Here is a 19,494-nt window from a genome sequence, read left to right as displayed (position 1 = left end):
CTTTTTCTTGTTCTACGATAAATACATAAATTAATACAAATTAAGAATACCTCGAAAAACAAGACATTCAAAACCTAGGAACGATGTTGGAGCAGTGCACACAGTTCATGACCATCAAAATTATTCAGTGTCGATGAACAGAGTTCTCAGAACACCGATAATTATAAAATACAAGGCTGTTATAATGGCTTTCATAAAAAAGTGAAAAATTAGACTTCCTAAAGCGAGGCACTCTTTAGTTATTGTCAGCTGTCGCCAGGAACGTCGGCCATGTTTCAAAGGGAGGAAATCGGAGAATGAAGACGTCCCATTGGAAAAGCAGCATGCATACAAGAAGAACTTACCAACTTAACAAACAAACAAACAAGCCACACACACACACACACAAATATTGTTGCAACAGTTAAAGCTCTTCTCTAACATTTTCTTTGTTTTTTGTTTGTTATCTACAATAGAAAGCCGCTGAGGCAAACGAGTATTCAAAGTTATTGAAAGCGCACCAGCACAAAAAAGAAAAAAAAATCTACCCTTGCCCTGTATGTAACATTAATCGCTGTCAAACTTTACTTGCAGATATCACTGAGTGCCAGCAGGCGCATAGTATTGCCTAAAATATCATGTTGATATTTATAGTCTCTGAGGCGGCGACACCAGGAAGCACAAAAGAAGTTGAGGGAAGGAAATGCTAACAAATGATTATAGTACACGTGAACACACACGCGTACAAATCCCCTTACCTAAAGTACTTAACTATCAACACATGCAAGCGCACATTCCGAGATATAGGTTGTCAAGCGATTTATTTTAACAAAATAATCCATGAAAAAAGCAGCAGCAGGTTGACCGTGAGGAGGGTGACAAGGCATGCAAAATATGCACGGTCGCTCACTCTCATACACTTGTATATGCACATTGTACAAACTGGCATGCGCACACACACACACAGTCTCTTTCTTTCTCTCACACACAAACTCTCAAAGAAACATGTTAGGCGAGATGGCATCATCGACTGGGCTATGAAAGTACTCATTTGCCATCATCTTTTTTTCCACAAAATCTCACGAAAGGCTCTCAGAAGGAATGGTTTGATCGTATACTCATGCACTAAATAAAAGGTACATTATTTACTTTATGCACGTATAGAACGTATGTTCTTCCCCTTAAAACGCACCACAATCAAAAAAGAATGAAAGGTGCTTAATTTCAAGAAGGGATAAAAATCAACTGTGATGGACTCCTACAGCCTTCTGTCCGTATAATGGACTTCTGAAGTCTCATTTTTGAGCAGTGGAAAACGGGATAACCAAATGTATCTAGCTATTTAGCTATCTCAAAATTCACAACATTGTAAACTATCACACAATAAGTATTTAACCCCTTAAAATGTACTACCAATCAAAAGTTGAAAGTGTTAAAACAGTATAAACAGCAGTGTTAGCGTGGAAGAACGGAAGAAGAAGCGATACAGCTGTTGATGGGCTGAAGCCAGGAGACAGGTAGGTACCCGGAATGCAGGCAAGTCTGAGAGTGGGAGAAGCGGAAGAAGCGGTAGAGGACAGTGAATTGAGGGATGGAGAGAAAGAGGAAAGTGGTAACAGAAAGTCAGAGGATTTCGTCAATGAAAACAATTTTCTCTACGCCCACTTGCAGAGCGAAAAAAAAAACACCTGAACGATACAAAGGTTACAAGACGATGCTACAATCAAGCTTTCATTCCCTGTCAAAATTAACTGTCATTGACTGTAGAAGAAAGACCACCACAATCCATTAGTGACAATCACAAAATTGTTAAAATCTTTCAACTTGCCATTGGCAGTTCGTATGTCTGTTTAACTAGAACTTTATTGTTGGCACGAAATTTGAAATACAATGGTCAGTTGTGAATTTTTTCTTTCAGCTTTCAAATATACCACAATGGAACATAATTCAGCCAAAGATAGTAAATACTATATATACCCTAACCCTATTATATAGTACAGTATTTAGTATCTTTGTTCTAGTTCAGTTCTTTCCCTTGAATAGGTCACTGTGGGAAACGGCGACAAGGGCTAACAAAAGCAATTTAAAATGTTCAGAACGAGATGTTTGCTCTCGGTGAGCTCAAATAATTTACCTAAAATGTCTGATTTGATTTATGACCACCGCACGGCCTGCACTTTATGGGCAAAAGGCATCAACAGCTGTTATTGCTTGTGGATGAACACGATCATTAAACTATTGACCTGCTGATTTCTGATTGATAATATTGTATTTATTTTATGTTTTCAAGTTAAATAAAACCACGCTTTGTAGCAGCCCACATTCTTTGCCAACAGAAAGTACTGTGAACAGATAAAGATGCTAAAAGAAGGTCGACTAGACATTGAAGAAAGCGTGACACAGCTTGCGGACACAGGAAAGGCAGGCACAGATGGGTAGTGAGGAGCACTGTCAGGAAACCACGTGATCTACGTGTACCTACATCCTTGGAGACTGGAGCAGACCTGCCACATCCATCTTTAGCTGCTGGCTTGCAACAGTGTGACTAGCTAGCTCACCACTGGCACTTGGCTGAGTGACAGAACAGTTGGACCTGAGTCAGCCGGCAAGCCGCCTGCTCTCTCTCACCTTTACACCCGGTACTTGCGTGCATGCGCTCGCACACACACACCCCCAACCACACAAACACCCACATACTCTCATACACACAGCCGCATGTGCACACGCAGTTATCTACAAATAAACAACGATCACACCTTTCTAGTGACTATCCACAAAACCCGTCCATGTATACTAATGACATGTTTAACAGCATCTGTTCACAACTGTTGTTTTGTTTGTTGACTTTTTAGTCATCGATTTTCCTAGAACAATCGCGACGATGTGTGATCGTGCTCATTCCTCTACACGTCTGTTGGAAAATGGATGTCTATAATATTTTATTTGATCGTGGAATCTTTTACCACCGTTCTCACTGCCTTCTGGACATATTTTAGAAGGAAAACTGAAGAAGAGTATAATGAAAACTATCTACAATTCCTCGCAAAGAACACTTTAGCAGTGGTTGACAATGACAGGTGGAGTCAACTGTCACAGAATATGTAACGAAAATCAATGTCATCTATTAAGATTGTGATAAGACTACAATATGAGGAACAGGAACAAAGGTAAGCACGTGCTTGCTATTCCTACAGGACAGGAGGCAGCAAGCAGGAGAGGTGACTAGTCAGCGCCAGGTGTCATGAGGTACATCGCTACTTTCAACTGCTCGAGCTGAGCCAAGACACCTGTCTTCTCACTTTGTATGCTTCTAACAATACAAGAACAAATTACAGATTGGAGGTCCGTTACAGCTAATGGGAGATCCCTGTATCCCAATGATGCTGCTAGTGCTGCTAGTGATGATGGCGCCCCAATGTCCATCCCATCGTGTTTTACAACTTTCCGGTTCTCAGTTTTCTTCCATATCGGGTCATCGAAGAGGCGGTTAGATCAGTGACAAGTGGGAAATGGCCACACATTAACAAGCAATCATAATCAACATTCAGACCAGGAAGGAACATCAATCATATTGGTCATATTGGTCGAAAAATAAGTGTTCATACACGACAAGCATGGCGCAAGGTATGTGTAACGAGAATTCAACTGAAGTCCCCGCCTCTTATTTACATCTATATATAGGTAAAGTACACCAACTGTTGCAGTGCGAATGTTAAGAGTTTTCAACAGTTAATACAATTAATACAGCATGGCCACAGAGAAATGCTGCACTGTTATTACATTATTTCCATGGTAACCATGCCAGTTGTGCTGATAGGAGAGCAAACTAGTTGATTTTAAAAATAATATTTCGATATAATTTCATTTCATTTTTATTTTTATAATTAGTACAAGTCTGCAGAGTTGGGTCTGGAGGTGTACTGGTTGTCTTGGCGACAAGCACACCGACACACTGAACATGATGGAAGCCGTTGAGCGCCGAGTCCTAACTCTTTGCGTCAGATCATAAAGTTCCAATCACATCCTGTAGCCATGACGACCGCTTCGCAACTATCACATGTATACAGAAATGTAAACTACTGTGTTTAATACAATTGCCTTCCCAGTACAAAGAGTGTAATGGTATCTTCCCTTCCGTTGAATGGAGAATGAATGTGATACAATAATGCTATCACAATGAGCTCCTATCGACTCTTATCCAATCGTATTCAATTCTTACCAAAAGATCCTCGTATGTTCTCTCAAGAAAAAAGTTAACGATGCAGTGGAGACCGGTCTGTCAACTTATGTTACAAAATTTTGAGTTGTGTTGCTGTTTTTGAGAGAGAGAGGGAGGATGTGTCTGTGTTACTTATGTCCTAAGTAAAGCAGTCGTTCAGTAAGTTCGCCGAGCTAACCCTGTCTTCTGACCATAAAATCATTTTCTACCCCACATGCGATGACTTCCCCTGACTCACTGAGGCCTGTTTTCAAGGGATGAATAAACCTTTGGTGGATTTTCATGCCGGTTACCACGAGATCAGTCGCGGCATGCATCCCCTGTACGGCAGTGTCGATGTCACGTGGCAGGCATACTGTCGAGTGAATACAACTCACGCTCTCATAATGAGCCAATCAGTTTTAGATACACGATCCGCACTGCACAGAGACCCCTAAGTGTACTAGACATAGAGGACAATTCTGCCATTTAGCCTGCCATGCTAGCTACTATAAAAAGCCGTAGAATGAAAGATTTCGGTTTGTTTGTTGTTGTTGTTTGTTTGTAAAAAGCAGGGATGAGAAGATTATATCAGCATGCTACGCAGTACGATTTCACTCAGTACTCAGAGACTCAGATCGCACCTGTCGCTCTGAAAACAGACGCCGGCATGAATGTTGAAAGTAGCCATTAGTCATTCGCTTTGAAACAGGAAAAAAAAAAAAAGTTTGAACAGGGTACATGGCGCATGTCTACAGTACAAAAACCAGTGGAAATGTCTTTTTTTCGTCAACATTAGTCCTTTGCTGACAATCACTTCTAAACACTTAATCATAAGCGGTATTTGGTCTCTGTTATTTTTAGGAATATCTTATTCCTGAGCACCGAGGATAAACGTGTCTTGGACGCGGGTCACGTGACCTTCTGACTCATACTTTGGGCAAGGGGGTGAGGTCGGGGTCAGAATCCTCCACAGCCGACAGCTGCGGGCGAGGGGGTCTACTCAAGACCGGGATATCGTGGATCACGATGGCCTCTAGTTTCTGATGGGTCAGAATGAACGGCGACAGCTCGTTGTCCGACATCTGTCGCTGCAAAATTTTCTCGTGTCTCGTGCGCGCATGCATGAGAGTCCTGGTGGGGACAGCGCACGGCATGTCGGGATGGTTCACACTCACTGGCGCCTCCTGCAGCACGATCATCGGCTGGCTGCGTCCGTTGGACGTGCACGGCGCCAAGAAAAGGTCTGGCGAGGCGCCGGGTGCGCACCCGACTGTGGCCACCGTCAGTCCGTTGCTCTGCGACACTTGTCCCGCCGAGACGTTGTCCGGAGGCTTGTTTGGGCGCCCCCTGGTGGCCGAGTGCGGAGGAGAAGTCGGACTGCTGTTTCTTGGAGGGTGGTTCTTCTCTGGTGTTGGTGACGGAGTAGGCTGCGCCCCTGCCGCTCCATTTCCTTTGTTCTTCTTGTAATATTCGTCTACACCGACAAATTCATGTATGAGAAATTACTAGTTTGCATATTCGTACACCTGTCTTGGTCACACTGACAGAAAATAAGATGATGTTGATGGCTATTATAGACACTGGGGGAAACTATTGCCGGTTTATGATATTAACTCATTTACCTGACAAAGCTTACTCCATAAAACTTTATCATACAGATATATATTTCATTGTATACTCATACCAAATTTGGTTAGAAAATCCTCTAGGAACAGGGACTCAGTACTTCATCCATTTTATTCATGGAAGATAAATAAATTTACGTATATCTATCTACTATAGTTTAGACCTGTGACAGAAAAACTCTTCAGATGGAGTTCACTAATATCTCATCAGCAGCAGCATTCTTAGCTATCCAGTTGGGAGTGTGTGTTGAAGCTAGTTACGCACCCGAGATGGTGAGGAAAGCTGTACCCCACATGATGCTCCAGATCCACCCGAGCAGCAGGAGGAAGGTGAGAAGGAACTGCAGCAGCGCCACACCGCTGTTTACCCACACAACCCCGCGCCGGCTGGCGCCCGGTGGCCGCACGTGCGCCCCGCACAGAACTGTCAGCCCCGACACGAAGGTTCCTGCAGTGGACAGAGCACGTGTTAATGACCAAATGTCCACATGTCAGCTATGAGTAAGAGCCAAGTGACTGGACAACATGGATGTTGGCAGTGTGCAGCACCAGCCTGGCTGTTATTAATTTTACCAGATATCCGATTGCTGTTTTATAATTATAGAACATCCATTACAAATGTTATTACCAGCTATGTCAACGATATCTTTATTCATCCTATCGTCAGATGTGTAAAATGAGCAAATACTTGATTATATAACTGCAACTGCCGCTATTTTCTACTTACAACATCAAAGGCAAGCGGCTGGTTTAATGATTCTCCCTTCCAATCAACCATATGAAAGAAAAGCATTTGATTTTTTAGTGCTCATTACTAACAAATATTTATTTCACTGACTAGCGAGCTTTTTGGTGGATTTTTTTTTCTAAATATTTCTCAGAAGCCAGAACTATCACATAAAATGCTTGCAGCGGCATCAAGGAATACAAATGCAAGAAAACAAGACATGCTATGAATAAATAATATCAACGAATAACTTATTTTTCCTAGAAGTGTACTAAAATGTTTCTTCAATATTTACCTGTGATATTTCAGTTCTTAAGATAAGATTGGAATCATCAAGTGTCATATACAAGTGGTGTTCCTTAAAGGAAAAATAAAACGAAGCAGAAAATCTGACTGACAGCTGACCCAGCTTTGACCCCGTGGATAGGTAAAAGGTGATTAAAGACAGAGCTGGTGTTTGCTATATAGATACTGGCCACGGGGACAGGGTTATGCAGTTTTCACTAGTCTTTTCATATTAGTCTAGTAAAAATTAAAATAAATCACTTAACCAAACCCATCCTCTTTATGTAAATAAGAAAGCCCAACAAAGCAATAAAAATAAATATTTCACGTTTAATTTTCTCTCTTTCCTGTTCTCCTCTGACTCTTCTTTTCTGTCCTACTCTCACCTCTGCCGAGTTTCTAGTCATCAATATGATAGCATCATTCAACTTCCCAATTACCCAGGAAAGGTGGGAGATGCTTTAGAAGCCTCACCATTCAATCAGGTTAAGAGTTTTTCTCATCGTAGGTGGGGGAGGCACCTCAGTGCATCTTCCCACATCGCGTGAGGCGCGTGAGGCCGATGTCTTAATTAAATGTTGAGAGATAGGTCGCTGCCATTGCCGTTGATACAGCAGTTGGGCAGCACACCTACGGCAAAGAGGTCGTAAACAGCTTTTCCCTCTCACCTCTCTTCATGAGAACGAGGGTAGAGAGAAGGCAAGGTGATATCTGTATCGGTGAGACATGTTATTTAAGATGATACATTTGTATATTTCGCATAAAAACGATAATGAATGTCGAGCAAGCAGCCAGCATAAATCAGCGGGAAGATGAACAGCCAGATACACAGGGAGGAGGAGAGCATGAGCGAGGAAGAAGTATGTTTACACGAGGCTCGGGTGGCAAGGACGAGGGCCAAACAGTGGGCGCCTTGAGAAACATTTGCTTGGCGATGCTCCTCAGTGGAGGGCTGAGCCAGAAGTTTTCTCTGATTAGACAAGATGAAGGGAAAGGAGCGAGCAAGCACACCACAGACATCTCACCATGTGTCACTCATTGCAAGATGTATGTGAAATACAAGACTGTGTAGAAGCTCTTGTAAGCGCCTGTCCCTATCCGATAACATGTACACAGGTAACTATGAAGACAGAAAACATGCATGCAGCCCATTATAACGGTTAACAGTCACACAACAACGTGACCACGATACATGTGTACGCATCTATAACACACACACTAATACAAATATAAACAAGCACAATGTGAACATGAATATAAGTATTAACATGCTTAATATAAAAAAAAACGAATGAAAATCCAGATTCTAGTGGAAGGCCTTACAGCCTTATCTCGTGTTGCCGGTTTTCTGGACGGCCTGTCTTAATTGTCATTAACATATCAGAACAAAATCTTATAAAGGGAAGGGGTACTTCATCAGAGAGGTCATCTTATGGTATATTTTTACCGCAGTGGGGGATGACAGTATTAAGAAAGCAGCAAGGATATCATCTCAGGTGTCGTCTGGTGAAACATTAAGATGATATCAAGCTATTGCGTCCCATTAACGACGATATCAGACAGGCCATAAAGCCCCAGGAAACTTTGTTAATAAAAAATTAGAAAAAATGAAGAAAAACCCTTTTTCTGACTCTAATGAAAGAGGGTTCAGACAAAAGTACGAATGGACACACGCGTTCACCGCTAAATAGGTAAAGAGAGTGCCATAACATCACAAATAAATGTAACAAAATTAACAATTAAAATACACCAGAACTATCAAAGTACGTATAAACATCCCAAAGTACGTCCTAAAAAATCAAATAATCCACAAAGGAAATAATTATAACAAATGACCACCACCACCACCGCCACTACCACCAGCAGTAAACTGCCTCACTCTCACCCAGCGTGAATCCCACTTCTTACCTATGAATCATCTCCACTGCCCAGATGTGAACCCATTCCCTTAAAAAAAAGGATACACATGCATTACTGACGATTGTTAATGACAAAGAATTCTATGAGGAATATTTTCTACCACAAGATGGAGTGTTTCACGAAGCCTTGAATGGACTCGTTGTGAGCGAGAGGTGAAAGTCGCAAGTTGGAGTGGTCAAGGGACTTTTTTTCATTCCCCATCCTCTCTCCAAGGGTCTCGGCGATGGGCGTGCCTGACTGGGAGCACTTTATCTCTTCAAGAAGAAAGATGGGCAAAGAATGCTCTAGAGACCCAACCAGAAAGCTTCCACACGATAACAAATGAAAGCATGACAGTTGCAGCATCAGGGCGACCGGCAGTTTGGAGAACAAGCTGGGGCATCTGCAATGGTTGGGTGACAGGCTTTGCTGTGGATTGGTTGGCCGCATATTTGTGGGATGACATTTCAAATGTGTAGATCGACATGAGATTATATCAACTCACCCTACTCTTCCTTTCTCTTCCCCTAAAAAACAAAATGTACATCACAAAGCTAGTGTTCGTTTAGCACACAGGAAACAAATTATCTAAAAGCTATGCTGGATCTGTCCGATCTCTTTGTTGCCCAAAAGTGCAATAAATAAATAAATAATAAATAAAGACATGATTGGTAAAGGGGAATTTGAAACAAAAGCCCTATGAGGTGTGTCAATAATTTACAAGACTAGACAAGACATATAAATAATATGAAAGGCCAGGCGAGGAGTATAAATTATTTACACGCATTATCTAGCATGGTATATAATTTACAAAACCACACGAGCCTAAGGGGACACGAGTTTATTACAAGGGACAGTACACTGAGCAGACACACAATCACACAAAATGGCGAGAGAAAGTGAGGCTGAGCACAAATAAACTCATGAGAAGATCATGTTCCAGTTCTCAAGGAGTTCCTAGTCCATTGAAACCAGGAAAGGCACGCAGATTATTATTTTTTGACAAGTCATCCGTGGTAGACTAACCACCGACTGCTGTATACTTCCACAAGAGGGTGAGATTGTGCGTAGCCGCCATGGATAGGTTGATAGTGTGAAATTTGAATACAGCCAACAACTGACTGAGAGGTCATAAATTATTTCTCTAGCTAGTGGGTCAGGGACAGAGACAGGATATGAGGAAGCAGTACTCAAAACGAGTGGCGAGTGGCAAGTTTCCCGTTCAATTCACAGCCCAGTCGATTACAGTCTGTTGAATTATAGATGATGCCAGTGCTTCCTGAGGGCAAGTTCAGCGATTTTTACTTCAGAAGGCGAACAGAGAAGGAGAGAAAAATACTGACAAACCTCCTACACAGAGACCTTCTCAATTCTCTTGGTCAACATATAATTTATGTTAGGGCCAGTATTCAGAAGGAGCCAGAAATGATTGGAATCGCAGTGTAAGGTTGAAGTTAAATGTTGATGGACAGGATAGTACTGAATGTTTGTAAATGTCCCACTGATTAGCGCAGCTCAAAGACAGATAATTTTTACACGAGCAGTCGAAGATAATCTTTAGAGACTTCTCAAATCAGTCATACATAGCATGCATCAAACAACTCATTTTTTAATTCCTGACCGGGTAGGCGGACTGTTTACCCGGACCCACGTGTACCCACGTCCATCCGACAGAAGCCTGGCAGTCCTATGGACATGGCCACGGATCTCCATGACGACCCATCCTGAATCGACACCCAGCTTCCTATTCACCGGAAGCGGGCTGGTTGGGAATTCTTTGGCCAATGCAAATTGATCTCCTTCCCTCCTTCTCTTACTCATCACTAAATCTTTCATTTTACTGGTATCACTACTTTACCTTTATGAGCATCATATTTAGAAGTCGGGAGAGAAAAGGCTGAAATTTATCTGTCCCCAACCTCCAACATTTATGAAGGAATGGCTCTATGTTTCCTTCACCACCATCTCTTAGAAGGCAGGGTACCGTGCGAGCAATCCCATATTTTTTCTAATGTAAATGACCAAAAAATACGAAACGAAATATCTTAGTGATATCGAAACCAAGACATAACCTGATTTTCAACCAATTAATCAAAAAAAAAAAAAAAAAAAAAATAGGCTCCGTCTGTTTAAAGTTTGAGATGAAATTTTAAATCCTAATCGATGAAACCGTGTGTTGGGACCTGCTATGGATCCGCGAAACCATCAGGATCCAATAAACTGTTGAGGCCGGTATCAAACGGATTTATGATTAACCGCAGCTCTTGTCATGCCTGCAAAAGTCGCTCACAGCGTTTGACAGAAGATGTGGATGAGGGAAGCGAACTATTGATCGCATCCCTGGGCCAGTCGCTCCCCTTCCTGCAGGGAGGCTGAGTACAGTTCGCTCGCTGATCACCTACCGCAGCACAACAACAAGGGAGGCAAGCGGCCACATCCTGCAACTCGCCCCACCACCAGTTCATCAAGAAATTTCTGTTTACAGGATGATATCCTTGACTCTCTGTTAGTAAAGTCGATGGAATTAATCAGTAACAATGGGTTCATCTGCCTAAATTTTATTACTGAAGAAGATCTTCTTACGCCTTAAAGGCCGACACCAGTGCTACATTTTATTTTTTTTAAGATAAGATAAAACTTTATTTGCCCCAGAGGGCAATTCTGGTGCAGCTCGATCAAAAAAAACAAAAAACAAAACAAAACAAAAAAATAAATAAATAAAACAAAACAAAAATAGAACAACAAAACAAAAAACAAACCAAAGAAAAAAACAACAAACAAACAAACAAACAACAACAACAACAACAACAACAACAACAACAAAAAACAACAAAAAACAGAGGATTCGAATCCCGCTCCAGCAGACAACAGGATTTTTAGAAATACTACCATTTCGTCATTTCCTGTTTCCTCGACAAATTCAGTTGTGATTAAAAAACATTCATATAATATTTATAGTTCCTCTTCGTCAGCAAATACCAAGGAATATATTTTTTGTGATACTTTATGCTCTGTTTACAGCAGTTCTCGCTGGGTGCTCGTGTTGCCTTTTAATTCTTGATTTGCTTTACTGACATAATCGTCAGGGGAAAGTATCCTCCCCCTCCGCAAAAAAATCATAAAGAAACTTTAAGCTGATGATTTTAAGAGAGAATTTTCAGAGTTTGAATCTGAACACCAAATTTCGACCACAAAATATCCGTTATTGTCCTGTTTAAATTATAACATCGTCTTTATCATCCGGCTACAGCTTAGAAAAACATTTATCATCCCGGTTGTGAGCTAGTACTAATACATGCTTGCTTCTTAATTTCCTGCAGTAGAAACAGAGGGTTAGAGGAGTAACTCAGCAAACAATTCAGTTAGTATTTGAATGCAGACGTTCAAGTGTTCACACATGCGCATGCACAGCAAGGAAATCAGAGTTTCAGGCCAGTTTTGGTTATTGATTCGTTATTTTGCAAGGAAAGTGTTCCATCTAGAGGCGATTTCACACTTTCAAGTAAGAAGGATGATGGAAGAGGAAGGCAACCGGAATACCACAAAAAACCTTTGTCAAACATAAAGACTTGAAAAAATACTGAGTGTCCCGATACGAGATTTGAACCCTGGATCACCTAGTTATCACTGCAGTGGTTACCAGCAAATGTTTTAACCTCTACACTATCAGTAGCGGCCATTGTTCGTTCTTTTATGTACTATTGAACACCAGAGACTGATAAGACTATAACAAACCCAAAACCATTTTCATCTGTAATCAATCGAGTGAATACGAGACTGGAGGCTTATAATTGGTTTGAATTCCAGATAGGTGTGTACTTCGGCCTTAGGTCTGCACCAGTAAGGCAAAAAAAAAACAACAACAACAAAAAACAAAAACAAAAACAAACAAACAAACAAAAAATCATGAGTACGAGCTTCGTATTCCTCTGTACTGGTGTCGAATGTCTGCGCCTGCACTGCACGCGCGCCAGTGAGCATCTTGCTTGTGGCCGCACGTCCATGCAGGTAACACCAGGCACGCTCCTCCATGACCAAGCTTCAGCTTGAAGCAAAAATACAAGAAATCTGATTGCTCTATTCAAAAAAAAAAAAAAATAAAAAAAAAAAAAAATAAAAAAATTACCCGACAAAAATATCTCAGACAGAATTTGTATTCGTGTGACTTGGACTCCCCAGTTCACGAGAAGTGCACAAGAAACAGGATGTGAATCCTTGGGTCGTGTCAGCCGAGCACTCAATCATAATGTGTGGCTCGTCACATGCAAAACAAATGGTGAAATAACTCACAGGACGAGGTTTAACATTTCCGTGGAAAGTCTATCTGACCTGGGGTTGTTACTGTTCTTCATAAGTTTTCTAATCATCCAAATGAATTTTAAACATACCTATTTGGTTTTATCTTATAACCAAGGACCGGACAAAAAACATTTCCGTAAAAAAGAACATTTAATTACATAGCAATTATTTCAAATATAACCAAATGTTTACTATCACAAACTATCCAATCCTTCACATCTCGCCTCTTGTATTATTATAAACTCAATGTAACATAGCAATAATTTCTTTTTCTGCAAAAGCACGGGTTAAAAAAAACATCAGTACCGTATCAATCATGTTAGTGATTAAAGCTTGGATAAAAACAAGTACAAAAAAAATCTGTATTAATCCTTTTCATGAATTGTTTGACTGCCAATGTTACTATTACATAATTACATTATGTATTTTTCAGACATTACATGATAACTCACGTGTAATATTAAATATAAGCATCCATAAAAAGAAAGAGGAAGAAAGACCGGGAAAATATTGTCATTCGGTGCACCAAGGGGAATCTCACAAACAAACAAACAAAAAAAAAACAAAAACAAAAAAAAAAAGAAAAACCACCAGGAAATGAGACTATGCTGTTCTCTAGGATATTATAGTTCTCATCCATTCAGTTCCGTTCAAACAAATGTGGACGAGATACACAGGCGAGCTTGTTCATCTCTCATCACTTTTCTTTCTCTCTTTCACCAATGCACGTCAAACGCACTCATGCAATTCCATTGCGATCATCAGCCACAAGTGTCAGGCGCTCTTATCAAGATGTTTTGAAGAAGCACATCACTAGTGAGTGGAGTTCGGTTTCTGTAATATATCAACCACATGTTGACAGACTTGCCTGATGTAACTCTTTACTGAACACCTGTGTTCCTGACTTTTTTTCTTAGTTCTGTCTGCAACGGCTGAGAAGGACAAACGCACGATGCAGGCCAAGCAAAACACCGATGCTCCACTGGAGTTTACCTGGAGTTTACCTGCCCTTCTGTCTGAGAGAGAGGAAAACAACCCACTGAAAGCTGAGAATTCGCAGGGTGAGTGGAAAATCTGGCAGATGAAACTTTTTCAGAAAAAATGACACAAAACTCACAACATCTGCTGAAAATTCTTTCTAGTTCCTCTGAAAAATTACGATTTTCAAGAAAAGCTGGCATTTTCTTTCATTAGTCACAATTATGCCCAATTTCGATGTATTTCTTTCAGTCTGAGCAACACATTTTTTTAATTTGATACTGGCGGAAGCAGGAAGTTTCCCTAAAATATCTATCTCAAGACACTGAGTGAGTTTTCAGGCTGAAATATGAATGGTGCAGTTGAAAACATCCATCCAGATCTCATTGGCTGCAACTGCGACTTTCTACATAACGGTGCATTAAAAGACATTGCCATAAACATCTCAGAGATGAAGAGAGAGACCATTTAGTGAACCTGGGGTCAATGCTTGTAACCAGCAGCAAAGCCAGTGCACAGAGAAACAGTTGCCATCTACAGCCAACCATAGTGTCTGTGCGGACAAAGCCTCCATCGGCATCCCGGGACTCAAAAAAAAAAAAAAAAAAAAAAAAAAGAGACAGCGATTACTAAACAGCTGGATTCGAACACTAGAATCTCCCCTTCCTCCAGGCTGAATGCTGTTATTTGCTCCGACCTCGGGCCGAGACCGCATGCCACTGCCTCTCACCAAAGCTCAGAGCAATGGCCTCTGAAATGTCAGACAGCAACATAAACAGATCCTGCAGTTGCCTTCGTGACAGCATGCTGAGCTCCTGCCTTTCCGTGGCAACCAGCCAACTTCCGCCACGTGCCAGTAGTCTGTGATGGGAACTTTGAGATGGAGCGTTACCGTCTCGAGGTCTACAACAAATACTTATAATAAATACTTATAAATTCAATAGTTTAAGGAATTATTTTAAGATCCGTATACAGTCCTAGCTTAGCTTTCTGTAAATATCCAAACGACAATCGCAGTCTGAATTTAATTTTACATTTACTAAACCTTCTTATAGACAACATTTTCATTGAAATCACTGTAACCCTTGACCTCAGAATGTTGTTATTGTGATCGAAGAAGATGCAAGAAATTATGAAGGCAAAGATGTCGTGTTTAAATAATCTATGGCATTGGCTACAGCGGTGTGGTATACAGAAACTAAATAGTGATAACAGGCTTACAATAGGAATTCTGCACTAAAGATAACAAACAGATTCTCCGTGCCTCGGTGACGAGTGTTAGTCTGATCCCGTCATACAACATACAACAATAAGAGTGAGCCGTCTGCGATGTTTAGATGATGTTCGGATGACACTACTCAATTATAGTTTATTCGTGAGATGATCTTTCTCACTACTTTTTGTGAAGCCCACATTGAAAGATTTTTTTTTTCTAGTCTTTACTTTCACTTCTGCGATTAAGCAAAAACTCTAAAACCAAATGTACTCGGTAACCTCGAGCTTCGTGCTGACATTTTGATGACTAAAGTTTAACCATAAGCAAACAGAATGTACAGACTGAGGTTTTCAAAGGTCGGAATGTAAATGATAGGTTGTTACGAAAATCAGAACAGCTTTTGGGAAGGTCCCCAAGTCTGTCTGTGTATGCGTGCGCATGCGCATGTGCTGAGTGCCCATGTGTGTGCGTGAGTGTGTGTGTGTTCCGTGCATGCGTGTTCAACTGTTCACATAGGTTCCTGCCATATAACAGTGAGGTTTGCACGACTGAATGTCTGTAAAACGCTTCGCGCCCGGCTGGTGTTGAAAAAAGGAGTTACATTAATGCGATAATTTATTAATTAATTACCAAGCATTGTCAGCACCATTAAAACTTACAGCACCCCATCTCATGTACCAACGATAAACAACGAGACACAAAACTAAATCAATGTTTCACACTGTCGCCAAGCAACATGGACTTTGAATGTTTACACAGACATATGATACGGTTCTTTCTCATTACAACCTTCAATAGAAAACTACAACAAAAATGATTTCACCGATCAAAGAGGAATAAATACACCGGGACACTATTAATTTTACAATGTTGACTGTCGTTTAGTTAGTTGATGATGATGTCCAAAACCAGACGACTCTCTTCATGGTGCTAACTCATTGCCCCCAAATGTTTTCTCCACCCACCTAACCCCACTTCCTCCCCCCAACTCTCTCGGCACACGCTTTCATTGAACTCCACTCCTGCCCACCGTCTTCACAGGTCTGATCGCGCGCAGACGTTCGAGCAATTTAGCCTTAAGACAGCCCCGGGCAACAGCTGGTGTGCTGAGAGTTGCCAGTGATCAATTTTGTGTGTGTGATAGCGAGGCCACGTGTTGGCAGTGTGATTTGCACCCGAGTGTCAATGGCGGCTTTTCGCTGGTCGGAAGGTGGCGCGGTAGCAGGTCCAACTGTGGCGCCCAGGACCTCCCTTCACTGCTGGTCTTTTGGAATAATCTGTATTAACGACGGGAAAAGCAGTTAAAAACACTTTTCCTCCTACTTGGTCATCCTCCACAATTTTCTGACAAAGGCATTCATTCGCGCTGCCTCCCTTTTTGGAAACGGAAGTAATCTGGATGGCAGTTGTATCCCGGATGAACTGGTTAGTCGTGGTGATAAACAAAATCGCATCCGTACTTGAGGAAATATGTTGCGAGCTCAAAACAATTGGGCAAATAAAGCTCGACTGATACTTTGATATTGTCAGTGTTTACTCTGGCTACTGAAGCTGCCCAAAAGGCTTGAGATCTGCAAAATACCATCTGATGGATACTCAAAGCCCTGAAGCCCCTCGTCACTTTATCCATTAGCTCCTCTAGTTCCTGGCAGCTGACTTCTAGTCCAAGCTCATTTCCTGCAAGGCCACTTTCACTCACAAGCCTGCCCTGTCTCTGACATATAAGCTGTCATGTTTGCAATTCAAATTTCATATGTAAACATGTTGATGGTCTCCAGAAGAGTGCAGCTGTCACATTTGCCGTTTAGCTTTGATATTAATGTCAGTCTAGGTAAGCATGCGAAATGTCTGCCATCCGATCTGGTTCTAGATAAAAATATGTAACACATATCAAACATATCATTCTCTGAAAACCACAACAAACAAAAAATTAGTCCCTCTCATATTCAGCATTTGGGTCCCTATGCACATTAGGATTCAGAAAATAAATTAAATAGAAAGCTCTATGACAACAGGGAATTCTCGCTTGAATTTCTTGCCAATGAGAGGACACACTGCTACTGCTGGATACGATGCAACAAAGAAAACAATGACATTATTCGCATATGATCGATATGAAAAAGCTCCATTGTTTACACAAGCAATATTTACAAATATGAGAGGAAGTAGGAATAACATCGAAAGTTCACCACTTGCACAATCAATATGGAAATATGTCAGACGAGAAGGACAACCACTTAAACATCAGCAGCTACAGGACATCAGCACGAGCAGGAACAGCAACAAAAGTGTTTTTGAAAACATGTTTGGTGTGAACACATCCAGTGAGAGTTATCCATTTCTGTGATGTCGCGACTGTCCCACAGGTATCCATAGCAACACAAGATGGCTGAAACAAGTGATGTGGATGGCACCTGTGTCATAGCTACCGCAGATTACACTGAAGTTAGTCAAAACTTTTCTCGTTAAAACGATAGTATATTTCACTGGATAATGGAGGATATATTTTTAAATAAAATATTTTAATGGTACCTTTCAAGAAATAGAAAACTGCACAGTGGACGTGTGAGTGTAGTGAGTAGCTGTCGTGTATGTTTATTAGGAAATGTGCATAACTCCTTCATTCTTCACATAGCACCCTTAACTTATCTCCTTCCTAAAATCACAGCCGTAAATTGAGGATTGGTTTTCTAAACTCGATCCTGTATTACATCATGAAAAATAATTTATACCTGACCTAAATACACCGCAGAAAATACCGCCAAAAATTATTAAACGATTTGTTGTTGTTGTTGTTGTTGTTGTTGTTGTCTGTTGTAGACGTGCAGACCTCCGCTAGGGCTCTCTGGGGAATATTTCTGCAAAAACAAACTTTCTGTACGCTCCATATATTTTGTACAGCTGTAGTTTGCCCACTGTGCAATATTTTTTCCCCTCTTTCTTCTATTTGCCCTTAGTCTACATAAACTGACTGTGGTGGTACATCTGTTTTCACCATCCCGCTCGTAGTCAATAGCTGGATTAAGTGAAGGACCATCTGGCGACAAGCGGCTTCATTATTGTTGATCTGTTTTGTGCAGCAGTTTGCTGACATATGACCTCAGTAACGAACATACATAGTGCTGTGAGCTTGCATTCTTGGAGGTTCTTAACGGCAGATACTGGTCCGAAGCCCGGGGCGCCAATAGCAGGGCGACCACCTCCGCCTGCCCTCCCTCGCACGCACCATGACTGAGCACCAAAAACTCGTCTTGCCGCGCTTTATCTCCTTCACGGCGCCGGAAAAACGAAACAGCAAAACAAAAACAATAAAAAAGCTTAGTGTAATGTATACAGCGTGAAGGTAAACATGTAGCACTGTTAGGAATTTCTATCTCGCGCGCGCACACACACCCACAGAAGCTTACATCAAGCCGTCCAGTCCAGGCATCTCTGGAACAAGTGATTACATTTCTAGTGTCCAGGAAAGAGGGAAGTGGTGGTCAAGGTGACTGGCCACGTGGGTAACAACAGGAAAGTGAAGGTGGCAGTGTTAGGTTAGACTAGTAGCAGGTAAAAAAGGTAAAGGTCATCCCTTGTAAGAACCCCGTTGGGTGGACTGAGGAAAGTTTGCTGCGCCACACGGGTATCGAACCGATGAGCTTCTGGGTTCGGACGCCAGTGCTTTAACCACAATGCTATCACCTTCCCCCAATAACACTTATGCCCCAACTAGAATGGAATAAATTGAGACCCAGTCATGCAGCACAGGGTTACACAACCACGGGTGGCAAAACACCCCATGAAATCGGTCCACTGCACAACCGCACATTAGTCAGATTGGACTAATGGACACGACCAGGATATTGTTTACAAGGCTTTGTGGGAAACCTTGATGCTTGAGACACGTGACTACTGTGGTTGGTCTCTGGCATCACAAATCCTTCCTGTGGATCGCTTTGGTGTTGATGTGAACACATCGCTCTGATGGAACTTCTTACCCGGACACTTATTGGGGAATATGACAAGGACACATGTTTACATGACAGACAAACAATAATTGCCATAGTCGCATATTCGACATAATGTGTTCTTAGAAATAGAGAAAACTACGGGTGGACATCAAGCAAGAGCTGCTACAGATGTACAAAAGCCAAAAATACCATGATTACATATATATCATAAAGAGAAGAGGAAATTGCCTATTTGCCACTTACCCTGGGTACTCTCCGAACAATCCTTTTAAACTGTCACAGAGTTACATTCTAGTCATTTTATTGAGAATATCGTTGTTTTACTCTCATTC

General features: G+C 41.4%; 1 protein-coding gene across 2 annotated transcripts in view; it reads right to left on the bottom strand.

Moving 5' to 3' along the window:
- Positions 1-1,822: 1,822 nt before the first annotated feature.
- Positions 1,823-19,494, bottom strand: part of LOC112569957 — a 31,354-nt gene continuing 13,682 nt past the window's right edge. For both annotated transcript variants that reach the window (XM_025248081.1, XM_025248080.1), the window contains 2 exons: positions 6,071-6,253; positions 1,823-5,654 (listed from right to left, as the gene is read on the bottom strand). In XM_025248081.1, coding sequence (XP_025103866.1) covers positions 5,107-5,654; positions 6,071-6,253 — 731 coding nt within the window. In that variant the 3' untranslated portion in view covers positions 1,823-5,106. The remainder of the gene's footprint in view (positions 5,655-6,070; positions 6,254-19,494) is intronic.

The sequence above is a fragment of the Pomacea canaliculata genome, linkage group LG8 (assembly GCF_003073045.1).
Source record: "Pomacea canaliculata isolate SZHN2017 linkage group LG8, ASM307304v1, whole genome shotgun sequence".
NCBI classification, from domain to species: Eukaryota; Metazoa; Mollusca; class Gastropoda; order Architaenioglossa; family Ampullariidae; genus Pomacea; species Pomacea canaliculata.
This window is presented reverse-complemented; position numbering and strand designations above follow the sequence as displayed.